We start from the raw sequence: 12631 nt of genomic DNA on the forward strand, positions 1-12631 counted from the left end.
TTATTGATTATTATTCAATCAATAAATAATCGGTAGACGGCACAAAAAAGAATAAGAAAAAAATCTCCCATACGCCAGAGGGCGCTTTAAGCGGTTGATGACGCGGTTTCTTACTCTTGTGTCTTTGTATTTTGAAAATAGAAACCGACGCTGTTGTCCTGGTACTGAAGACAACAGTTACCAAACTGACCCTTTAAAGGTGAGGAAAAAAACTTCCTTAATGTTTTCGTTTTATATGTGTCCACAACAGCATTCTACACTCTGAACGTTGCTTTCAGTGAGAAAGAAATATTTTGTCGAGATTTGTTTACACTTAACAGATAGACGTTTTCTCTTGAGGAATACGACGGAACGTTATTTTACTGATACCGTTTATTTTGTCAATAAAAGATGGAGAGTCTAGACTTTTCTGAGGAGGAGATCCAGCAGCAGTTGGCTGCTCTTGGATACAGAAATATTCCCAGACAAAGACTGCGGGAATTCAAGAGAGGTGGGATAATATTTTGAACCGTTTCAGCTTCATCGGTGCATTCATGTAGCATTTTATTTTCATGTGAGGTCACATAGGTTGCCTTAAAGTAGTGCTGTCCTGTCCTGTTATAAACCTCCATCAGATCTAGATCAGCTGATTCTTCATGAAAAGTCAAAGAGCCACAGCTCCACTGACTGGACTTCTCCAACATCTCACAGCAGCTCCAGCAGAAGTCCACCTGCTCTTATTAAAGAAAAGGGTGAGTATCACCCCTGCTTCATGCATTTATGAACATGCTTAACCGACCTACTGCTAAATATGTGTTTCTTCCTCAGTTCAGTTGAACCACATCAGCCTCTTCAACGCCAGCTCAGCAGGGAAACACAGAGAGGTATGAGTTTTATGCACCTTAAACACATAATCATTTATAACAATGTGCACAAAATGTATGTTTTCCATACCTAGATTTTCTCCTCCACGTTTAATGAGGACGATCATGGAGACTACTATGATTCATATTCAAGGCACACAGTTGCTCAAATACCAGCTCGGCCCTCCACGGCACCCAACAGGCTGGAGACAGAGACAGGGCCTCCTGAAATATTTCACTCAGTTTTGGATGGTAGTGAGACAACGAGTCCCGACAGAGAACATCAGGTTCATTTAAAGCCTGTGATTAAAAGGAAAGTGTTAAGGTAAGGACACAAATACATTTCTTCATTTGATAGTTAAGAAGTACAAAATCATCATCCATGCAATAAACATGCAAACAGACATCATTATCTGAAATCTCATTGTATAGGAAGCATCAAGGTCGGTCTCAAGTCTGTGATGAGTCCACGCACAGTGAAGATTCTGGTAAGTCCTGTGGTTATGTTTTATGATATTGTTGATAACGGAATAGTAATAAACATCTTATCTAAATGCTGCAATGTTTATACTGGATAACCATTAAAAAATAGAATGTGAAATAAAATGCATCTTGCAAAAGTAGCATTTTGCATAATTTTTATATAATGTCATCATAATGCAGCTACAGAACCAAGTTTCTAGGACATTCTATGTTTACAGAAAAAACTGCTTGCTGTGTATAATATACAATACTTTTCAAAGACTTCATTAGGCTGTATTTTACCTCTTTTTTTTTTTTTTTGATAAAATTCTATAAAAACAGTAATATTGGGAAATATTTTTTGTTTAAAATGACAGAGTTACTAATTTAATGTAAAAAAAAATTCCTGTAATGGCAAAGCTAATTTTTTAGCATCATTGCACTAGTCTTCAGTGTCACATGATCCTTCAGAAATCATTCTGTTATGCTAATTTGGTGGTGAACAATGTTGAAAACAGTTGTACAGCTTCATACTTTTATGGAAACACTTTAGATTCTCTGAATAAAATATAAAGGATTGATTTTATTTAAAAATAAATAAATAAAAAATTACTGACTCAAAATTTGAACAGTAGCATTCATATTATATTCTGAAATGAGGTATGGTAGTGTTCTTTTCCGAACATAGCCATGCATTGTATTTACATGCAGTGAAACCTCCTATACACCATTTGGCGCAATAAGCTGCATGATCAAAGTACAGTTCTTACCAGTAATCTTCTTAGTTACAGTCCCCCTCCCTCTCAGCCATCTGCATCGGCTCAGAAGTTCATTTTCTAACTGAGGGCTAAAGAAGAGATCTGTCCATCTACCTCAGGATGTATAAAGCTTTTGACAGCCGTTGGGAAAATGAAAGCAAGGACGATGAAGGATCTCTGTCCTCTTCCTCCTTCTGGACAGATCAGGAAAGTGAAGGGGAAGACAGGGACTGTGTTAAGAAAGAAAACAGAACGAATGAGAGAGAGCCTGAAGAAGACAATAAGAATGTCAAAGAAAGCTTTTTAATGGGAGGTGATAGAAAGAAGAGGGTGAATGAGAATGAGCCGGGGAAGGAGAAATATCCTGAGGAAGATGAGAGAGAAGTAGAGAGAGAATGTTTCATAGATGATGAAAATAAAAACAGCATAGAGATAACAAGAACACGGCAAGAAGAGAAGGAAGAAAGTGAAGAGGAGGAGGAAGAAAGTGAAGAGGAGGAGGAAGAAAGTGAAGAGGAGGAGGAAGAAAGTGAAGAGGAGGAGGAAGAAAGTGAAGAGGAGGAGGAAGAAAGTGAAGAGGAGGAGGAAGAAAGTGAAGAGGAGGAGGAAGAATGTGAAAAGGAGGATAATGAAAGTGGAGAGGAGGAAGCAGGAAGTCGAGATGAGAAAGAAGAGCTGTGTGAACAACAGACAGGAAATGAAAAAGAGGAAGAGGAGGACGCAGAAGAAAGTGAAGAGGAGGTAAAAGGAAAAGAGCTTGAAGAGGAAGAAGAATTTGAGCTGTGTGAACAGGGGGAAGGGAATAAAAAGGAAGAGGAAGAGTCTGAAGAAGGTGAGGAGGAAGAGGATAGGAGTGAGGAGGAGAAAGAAAACGCTGAGGAAATTAAAGAGACAAAAGCCCAAAGTGATGATTCAGAGGGCGAAGAAGATCAGGAGAGTTTGAAGGAGAGTCAAGAAGAGCAATCTTTTTCAAAAGAAGACTCAAAAAGTGAAGAAAAGTGTCCAGGTGAATTATCAGAGTGTGAGGAAAAGAAAGAGAGCTTCACCAAGCAAGAGAACACAAGTGGAGGTGGAGAGGAAAATAGACATTGTTCAGGGGAACAGGAGGAAGATGGTGAAGGCACTGAGGAAAAAATAGATGGCTATAAATCTTTGGTGAAAGAAGAGAGCGAGGGATTAGAGAATAGCAAACAGAGAGCACCTAACAATGAGGAAGAAGAGCAAAAAGACAGTACAGAGGAAAAAAGCGATGAGAGGAATTGTGGAAATGAATATGACGAAGAGATTGAGATTGGAAAGAGCACGCCTGGAGCAGATGAATGTGATAATTGGATGGAAGAAGTGAAACTCTGTGAAGAGGATGATGAAGTATCAAAAGGGGGCAGTGAGCAAGAAGATGAGAGTGAGTGGTTTTTCAATAAACCTGTTGAGGAGAAGAAGGCTTGTGACCAGGACAGGAAGTCATGGGCAAGTGATGACGACTATGTAACAATAGCCAGTGGCCATTCACAGAAAGAAGAGGAAGAGAATGATAACATGATGCCTGCTTGGGAGCAAGAGTGCAGTGATGAACAGCAGACGAAGGAAACTAGAGACATTTATGTTGAGGATTTTCATGAAAGTCTGGGCAGCCCTGCGGCAAGCGTGTTAACTTCTGGTTACGGCACATACAGACCAGACTCGCCTAAAGAAGGAGACCCAGAGGAAGTGGATTATAGAGACGACTGCACACTGGGTGGATTAGAAGAAGAGAGCCAATCGGTCTTAGATGCTCGTGATTACGAGGCTGACAGCAGTCCGGCATGGTTCAGAGATAGTCAAGCATTAGAAACATCTGATGGACGAGCTCCTGCTGAATCACCGGATGGTAGTCGCGATGTAACCGTCTGCACTGATGAAGATGATGGCCGTCGGTCTCCTGATCAAACCGAGCAGCACCAGAGTCCCACAGAGAACGACTCTGGAACTCGAGATGGAGGTTCTGAGAATGTGTTGTATATCAGTGAAGGCTGGGACATGCTTGACCACCCCTTTAATTTGAGGCACAGGAGAGGCATAGTTCAAAAGAGCCCCGAGGAGAAACAGTACAATGATGATTGTGATGACAGCAAGAAGAGAAGAAAGGAGAAAAGAGTCCGAGCTCATACTGGCTGCCTCGGTGTGTTACACTGCTTAAAGGGAATTAATTATTTTGTAGTTTTTAGGTATGGCTGTGGAGGAAACAGAAGAAACACCTGTATTTATCTTTTATCCATGCATAAGAAATATATATATATAAAAAATTTGACTATTAAAGTGTGGGGTTGGTAAAATTCTAGTTTTAAAGTAGTCTTGTTTTGTTTTTGGAAGAAGTCTCTTATATTAGCCAAGGCTGCATTTACTTGGCCAATAATACATGTGAAATATTATTACAATTAAAATAAAAAAAATTCATATATTTGAAAATCTTCTGAATTTTCAGCATCATTACTCCAGTCTTTAGCATCATATGGTCATTCAGAAATCAGAATATACAGATTTTTTAAAACCTTTTTTATTATTATTATCGGTTGTAAACAGTTTTGCTGCTTGTTTATTTATTTTGTGGAAACCATGATACTTTTTTCATAATGTTTACATGGAAAAAAAGTTTAAAGGAACAGCATTCATTTGAAATAGAAATCATTATAGACATTGTTATTGATTTGGTATGTTTAAGATGTGTGTAATCATATACTTGTTTTATAGGTACAGTTAGTGAGCTGGAGGAGCGTTTGGACCGAATGCGGATTGGTGCATCTCGTGTGCACTACGACTCGGAGAGTGAAGCAGGCGCCAGCTATACGGACAGATCCAGCTCCGTGACGGAGGAACCACCGAGTGCTTTCCAAGAATACATCAAAGGCATGGTCAGTACAGACACTTTCACACAGACCAGTCTTAAACCGTTTTGAGTTTAAACATGCATTTATCCATTCCACAGACACGTTCACACAGTGAAAGCGATATCCGACCACGTCCAAAGTCATGTAAGTCACATTTTCAAGTCTAGTTTCAGTTGATGCCTGTTTCTTTGATCTTGGGATGTCAGTTAACATGCTTCTTCTCTTCACAGTTATACGGCCAGTGTTTGATCATCCTCACACAAGGAACTTGAAGAAAACCGATCCAGTGGCAAAGTATGGCATACTTCTGTAACCTTCATGAATGAAATAAATGATTCAGGACTCTGATCTTTTTGTTGTTCTGAATGCATTTGGATGTTTACCTTCATCAGGTATTTCCAGTATAAGCAGGACTGGGAGATGTTTAAACCTCCAGGAGAGAAGAGCAGGAAGGACCTGCACTGGGCCATCAGGGTATCATATATCATGTTGCTAACCCAACAGCCGGTGCTCCACACGGAAATCTGATCTGATCATCATACAGTCTGTCTGGAATGACATGAAGAAACTGAGAACGACTCAATCCAGAAGAACTTTGGAAATGTCTCTTTCCAAAGCCTTTCTGCGAAGCTTCCTGAAAACTATGCACAAGTCTTCTCTAGGGAAAAAAGCAGTTTTAAACGCAAAGGATGGCCACACCAAATGTTGATTTGATTTAGTTAACAGAAGTTAATTGATAAATAGTCTATTTATGACATTATTTCTGAAAGCGTCTTTACTGTAGCTTAGTAGGTAGGTTTCTTAAAGCATCTTGAAGACGTTGTCACAGTTCTTCTAGATTTGAGTCTGTCTCAGTTTGTTCTGTTTCTTCATATTATTTCAGACAGACTAATGATGATCAGGGGAGCGTTTCCCAAAACCATAGTTGCTAACTTAAGTTAGCAACTTTGTTGGTTGCAATACAATTTCCTATTGCCAACCAACTAAGTTGCTAACAGGTTAGCAACTATGCTTTTGGGAAACGCACCCCAGATCAGATCTCTGTGTGGGGCACTGACTCCTTGTGCAAACAAAAATCTTACTGGATTATTACATTTAATGGCTAAATTAATGTTTTGAAATGTAAACTGATATTTCCTATTGACACACTACAGCTAAAGATAAAAATAACCATTTTTTGGTTGGTGATAAACATAAATGGTTTACTTTTGCAGAGCAGCATATATATATACAGTGCCTTGCGAAAGTATTTGGCCCCCTTGAACTTTGCGACCTTTTGCCACATTTCAGGCTTCAAACATACAGATATAAAACTGTAATTTTTTGTGAAGAATCAACAACAAGTGGGACACAATCATGAAGTGGAACGAAATTTATTGGATATTTAAAACTTTTTTTAACAAATAAAAAAACTGGAAAATTGGGCCCTTAAAGCTGCAGTCCGTAACTTTTGACGCTCTAGCGGTTAATAAACAGAACTGCTTGCGTCTTGCGGAAGAACATTGTAGCCGGAGCTACTTCTCTCTGTTTATGTCTATGAAGAATCACAAAGGTACCGGGTTACTCCACCGCGGTACCCCCGAAGCAATGTAAAATAGTCTGAATATAAACACTTAAGTTATTATAGATGTACCCTAGTGATTCAGGACAGGCTAAAAACACGGTTTGGAAAATGGATTCATGGTGTACTCGCTTATTATATACATTTTGTAAATCTTGAACACAAAAAAAGTTACGGACCGCAGCTCTGATTGGTTGTTTCTTACCGGGAGCGGTCGAATTTCTGCAAATGGCAATAGGACCACTGGGAGGAGCCAGAGGAGCTTGATTTTTTCACAGATTATCTGTCTCATATTCTACTGTCAGGACATAATGACAGGTTTCACAAATACATTTTTACAAAAGTTACCTACTTCAGCTTTAAGTTAATACTTTGTAGCGCCACCTTTTGCTGCGATTACAGCTGTAAGTTGCTTGGGGTATGTCTCTATCAGTTTTGCACATCGAGAGACTGAAATTTTTGCCCATTCCTCCTTGCAAAACAGCTCGAGCTCAGTGAGGTTGGATGGAGAGCATTTGTGAACAGCAGTTTTCAGTTCTTTCCACAGATTCTCGATTGGATTCAGGTCTGGACTTTGACTTGGCCATTCTAACACCTGGATATGTTTATTTGTGAACCATTCCATTGTAGATTTTGCTTTATGTTTTGGATCATTGTCTTGTTGGAAGACAAATCTCCGTCCCAGTCTCAGGTCTTTTGCAGACCCCATCAGGTTTTCTTCCAGAATGGTCCTGTATTTGGCTCCGTCCATCTTCCCATCAATTTTAACCATCTTCCCTGTCCCTGCTGAAGAAAAGCAGGCCAAAACCATGATGCTGCCACCACCATGTTTGACAGTGGGGATGGTGTGTTCGGGGTGATGAGCTGTGTTGCTTTTACACCAAACATAACGTTTTGCATTGTTGCCAAAAAGTTCGATTTTGGTTTTCATCTGACCAGAGTACCTTCTTCCACATGTTTGGTGTGTCTCCCAGGTGGCTTGTGGCAAACTTTAAATGACACTTTTTATGGATATCTTTAAGAAATGGCTTTCTTCTTGCCACTCTTCCATAAAGGCCAGAATTGTGCAGTATACGACTGATTGTTGTCCTATGGACAGAGTCTCCCACCTCAGCTGTAGATCTCTGCAGTTCATCCAGAGTGATCTTGGCCCTCTTGGCTGCATCTCTGATCAGTCTTCTCCTTGTATGAGCTGAAAGTTTAGAGGGACGGCCAGGTCTTGGTAGATTTGCAGTGGTCTGATACTCCTTCCATTTCAATATTATCGCTTGCACAGTGCTCCTTGGAATGTTTAAAGCTTGGGAAATCTTTTTGTATCCAAATCCGGCTTTAAACTTCTCCACAACAGTATCTCAGACCTGCCTGGTGTGTTCCTTGTTTTTCATGATGCTCCCTGTGCTTTAAATGGACCTCTGTCACAGTGCAGGTGGATTCTACTTATCATCATTAGTCATTTAGGTCAACATTGGATCATTCAGAGATCCTCACTGAACTTCTAGAGAGTTTGCTGCACTGAAAGTAAAGGGGCTAAATAATTTTGCACGCCCAATTTTTCAGTTTTTTATTTGTTAAAAAAGTTTTAAATATCCAGTAAATTTCGTTCCACTTCATGATTGTGTCCCACTTATTGTTGATTCTTCACAAAAAATTACAGTTTCATATCTTTATGTTTGAAGCCTGAAATGTGGCAAAAGGTCGCTAAGTTCAAGGGGGCCAAATACTTTCGCAAGGCACTGTAAATATATAATGTTATATAAATTAAAGTTTGATTACTTTTAATTAAAAAAATATAATTTTGTTTTTATCTTCAGGAACAACTTATGTATCAGCCTCCACCAGTAAGTTTCATTATATATATATATATATATATATATAAATATATATCTAATTATTTCCTAGATTCTCTTATTCTGAGTGCTTTTTCTTGTCTCTATAGATGAGACCTCAGAAGACGTATATCCCCAACAATTATGTGGTTCCAACAGAGAAGAAGCGATCTGCACTAAGATGGGAGATCCGACATGATTTAGCACATGGCATTATCCCACCAAAAATCTCCTATCCCTAATACAGAGAATCTTCCACCTATGCCTTATTTTTTTATATGCTTAATGCTTTTATTTATTCATGATGTTGATTTTTTTTACACTATTGTACATGTGAAATGAGACCTCAAGATCATTGTTTTTATGAAATAAACATTTTAATAGGTTGGAGTGCGTGCTGTGTTCATGGCAGGTCACTGTAGGGGAGTTTGAAGGGATACAGGGGACTGTAACGCACATTGTGCCACAGAAGAAATTTTACAGCTTCTAGAGTGAGAACCAGACTCATGTTTCAATAGCTGTGGACGTTTAGACCTGGAAAAGCAAAATGAGATAATATGCATCTATATTAAGATCATAAAAGAGCTTTAATGCAAACGTTTCATTCCCTTATGTTTGGTTAAGGATGCTTTCACATTACAGCTTTTAGTGTGGTCTGATTGTTTACCTATAGCTGGAATGATATTCACTGTTTTCATATCTTCAGCCGCCTTAAGAATGTTCTGAGGGAATTAAAACCTAAAAAATGAAATTACTTAAAGAAACTAGCATGTATATCAGGTTGGTAATGGCATATACATTAGCTCTTAAATTTTAATGCTTTTTAATGATGCTTCTAATGCTCATCAAGGCTCATCAATTATTTGATCAAAAATACAGAAAAAATATATATAATTTTGTGAAATAATATTGCAATTTAAAATAACGGTTTCTATTTTTAAATATAAGCAAAGCTGAATTTTCAGCATCATTACTGGAGTCTAATGGTTAATTAGAGAAAATAAAGAAAATATAAGTTATTTAACATATGCAAAAAAATAAGTAAACCTTTCTGGGAAAACAAGGCCAAAATAAGTGACGCCTGCACATATAAAAGCAGCATTTAGTTGGAAAAGCTCGTAGTTTGCATGAAAACAGGCACAAGGGTGCTTATAAAGTCAGGCTTGGCGACTCAATGTAGTACGACACAGAGTCAAAGTTAAACCTATAAAGTTAATTTACATTGAATGAAAATAAAGCATAAAAAGAGCCCATTCCAAAATTAAAAAAAAATAGGGGGAAAAAAAGACATTACAGAATGAAATGGGTGGAAAATACTATTATTATTTTATTAATTTTTTAACTTACAGTTTTGTGAATGAAGTGTTACAGGTATTACACAATAAAATGTAATAAAATTACTAATAATACATTGTAAAAATTTAACTTGTTAATCATTTACAATAATGCTTGCTTCATTATTTTTTACATTTATTTTTATAATTTTAATTTGAAACAGACTATAATATATAGAGCAAGAGGTATGTACTCACATTCTAAAATGATTTAAAAATGACATTAAAAAAATGGAAATCCCACCTTGTTATTTGCTAAATAAAATGAACTGAACACAATTATAAGTAATGCTGGACACAGCGCACTTTTTCAAAAATAAGTGATTATTTTATTTGTATCTTACAACTACAGATGCAGAAGATTCTTTGCTGCTTATTAGTCAACAGACTCTTCTTCACAACAGGCACAGCCATACGACCTTTGTGTGATTGCATAGTGCAGTTTAAAACCTAGAATTCACATCCTCAAGTCAGTAAAAGACAGACAAATGCACCACGCAACCTTTTTTTTTAACTCCACCAATAAAATGTCAAAAGAGAACTTGTGTTCGACAAATCAAGTACAATCAATTGAGTTGATATGCCATCTTATTTGACAAACAAATTTATAATTTGCATATTAAAATTTGGGATGAATTCGACATACTCCCTACAGAGTGGAAATGGTGCAACTCAGAAGATTACAACAAAACTCAAGGCAAAGCACTTCTAGTTCTTTGTCAAAACGATGAGAAAAAAACTGCTAATTTGATCTAAATGAGAAAGAATGTTTAATTGTGGCAAAGGTGTTATTTTGGCAGCTGGAACATCAAAATCAAAACAAAATTTCAAGTATGATTTTAAGAATCCCAATTAGAATAGTCCACAGGATTGACTCTTCTTCCATCACGTCTGTAGGGCCCTGAGAGTGTTGAGACTGAGCAGGAGTCTCACCCGAGGAGTAAGAGTTTTTCTCCATTTCCTCTTCTGTAAGTACCGTCTGGTCATAAAACACCTTCATCTCAAACTCACTCTCCATGTAGGAGGGATGTCCGTAGATCCCGATTCCAACAGGCCTAACAAAATCCCCCGGGACGACCACCACGTCCTGGCCACAGGTGGTCGACTGAAGCTTGTAGGTATCAAAGTTTGGCCGCGGCGTCTTGTCAGAGATGTAGAGGTCCGCATCTCCCTTAAGGCTTTGCATGTACAGGATAATGCATCCTTCGTGGTTGAGACGCAGGTAGCTGTAGTTTCCCGCACTGATGTGGCCCTGCACGACGTGGAGCAGGACCCATTCATCCGGCACAGAGGGCTTCTCTGAAGGCTGCAGAGAGCCCAGGGCCCGGGACAAGGCCGCCAGCACCAACAAACCACCGCACCACAGCACCATGGTCACATCTGCCAGACCCCAGCTACATCTGTAACCTCCCTCCAATCACAAATATAGATTATTTCAGTATCATCTGGATTTAGATATTCAAAAAAATAAATAAATTGGGCATTCGGATTGCATCAAATTTTGACCGGGTTCTTTAAATGATAAAAAGGTTCTGAAAACGGAGTAACTAAGTGTTGCTTAAAACATTTTAGTAGTATTGGGATGCATTAGATAAAAAAATAAAAAATAAAACTTGCATCACCCTGATTGGATCAGAAGGGTAGAATAATATGTAACAAAACTTTAAAACTGGTTCACTTACATTAGTATTATGTATAATATACATACACATGTTTATATTTTGCACTAAACACTTATTTTAAAACCTACTGATTTTACTCACACAAGGTATTACAACTTCCCAAAAATATTACTATTTTTGTTAAAAAAAAAAAAAACATTTAATAAATCCCCAAGTTTTTACCCTTGTGGTTTTCCCAGCCAAAAATGACTGGCCTGGAGAAAAAAAAATTGACTGTAAATCTTTCATTATGTTTTTATACTTTGAATTTCCAAAACCAGATCATTCTTACTGAGATTTTTCAACAGTGGTGCTCTGGACCTGATATTACACTACACAGATACAAACCAAAACAAAACAAAGATTAAAGGAGTACATTTAACTAGAAAATACTGTAGCGTTTCCTATTGAAAAGAAATATTTTTTCATGCTTTTTCTTTTGTTTTCTTTTTAAATAATAAATAATTTTAAATAATATTTTAAATTTGTTTTTCGTTTTTTTTTTAGTTTACTGTGACATATGGCCAGGAGAATCTTCCTCTAGATGAATTCTGAATCTAAACCTTGCATAGCTGTGAAACGACTTCATTGGACACACTTCATACATCTGGAGCGACAGCAGGCTGTTAAAAATATCTCTGTCGCTATTTCCAATCAGCCACAAACATGGTCATGTAAGTTACAGTCCAACCAGGAAAAAAATACTCGAATATAACTCTACATACTTTCACCAAGCGATGCATCGGGGCATATGGACAGTCCTAAATTAGTCAAATAATTTTGGTGCATAAACAAACAACTGAAAGTGCAAGAATTACTTAAAATATGTCATTCAAAAGTATGTCTGAACGTAAAGCGCTTAAAAATAAACAGACACCCATCAAGTTAGCTTCAAAAGACTCATTTTTGAAATATATGATAGACTATAAAAATATTTAACGTTACTCAGTGTGACACACTATAACACACTTCGTTTCTAAACTAAATTGACTTCTAATTCCTGAAGGCTGCACTAAAGAATAAGTGAGCTATTTAGCTCACGTTAGCTGGCTAACAGACCAGTAGTTTTACTGAGACTGGAACAAAAGAACAATTCGTAATTAACACAGGTGCTTTGATATGTTGACAGATATTAATTATTTTGTGTTACCGGTGCATTGTCAAAAATCCTCCATGGTAAAGGACAATCGGCGTCGTTATATTTTGAATTCGCTCTTACAGGTGTTGAGGTGACTACTGGACGCTCTTGCTCTCTGGGACTCGATGGCGTTATAAAGCGCATGCGCGCCCTCTGTTGGTCAGGAGGACAGCAGAACATCTGAG

At 37.8% G+C, this 12631-nt stretch overlaps 2 protein-coding genes across 2 annotated transcripts; one reads left to right on the forward strand and one right to left on the reverse strand.

The window, feature by feature from the left end:
- The first annotated feature begins 49 nt into the window (after positions 1 to 49).
- On the forward strand, positions 50 to 8701 carry hyls1 (HYLS1 centriolar and ciliogenesis associated). Its single transcript, XM_059537801.1, has 12 exons — positions 50 to 199; positions 391 to 490; positions 615 to 731; positions 808 to 863; positions 938 to 1167; positions 1275 to 1330; positions 4790 to 4950; positions 5025 to 5070; positions 5157 to 5220; positions 5319 to 5400; positions 8299 to 8325; positions 8424 to 8701. Exons 1-12 carry the CDS (start codon positions 98 to 100, stop codon positions 8553 to 8555), a joined length of 1173 nt encoding a protein of 390 aa, XP_059393784.1. The 5' UTR covers positions 50 to 97; the 3' UTR covers positions 8556 to 8701.
- A 1252-nt stretch (positions 8702 to 9953) lies between these two features.
- On the reverse strand, positions 9954 to 12602 carry LOC132126132 (UPF0669 protein C6orf120 homolog). Its single transcript, XM_059537203.1, has 2 exons — positions 12459 to 12602; positions 9954 to 11058 (listed from the first exon to the last, which is right to left on the reverse strand). Exons 1-2 carry the CDS (start codon positions 12588 to 12590, stop codon positions 10462 to 10464), a joined length of 729 nt encoding a protein of 242 aa, XP_059393186.1. The 5' UTR covers positions 12591 to 12602; the 3' UTR covers positions 9954 to 10461.
- Positions 12603 to 12631: the final 29 nt, after the last annotated feature.

Source organism: Carassius carassius, chromosome 44, assembly GCF_963082965.1.
Source record: "Carassius carassius chromosome 44, fCarCar2.1, whole genome shotgun sequence".
In the NCBI taxonomy this organism is placed as follows: domain Eukaryota; kingdom Metazoa; phylum Chordata; class Actinopteri; order Cypriniformes; family Cyprinidae; genus Carassius; species Carassius carassius.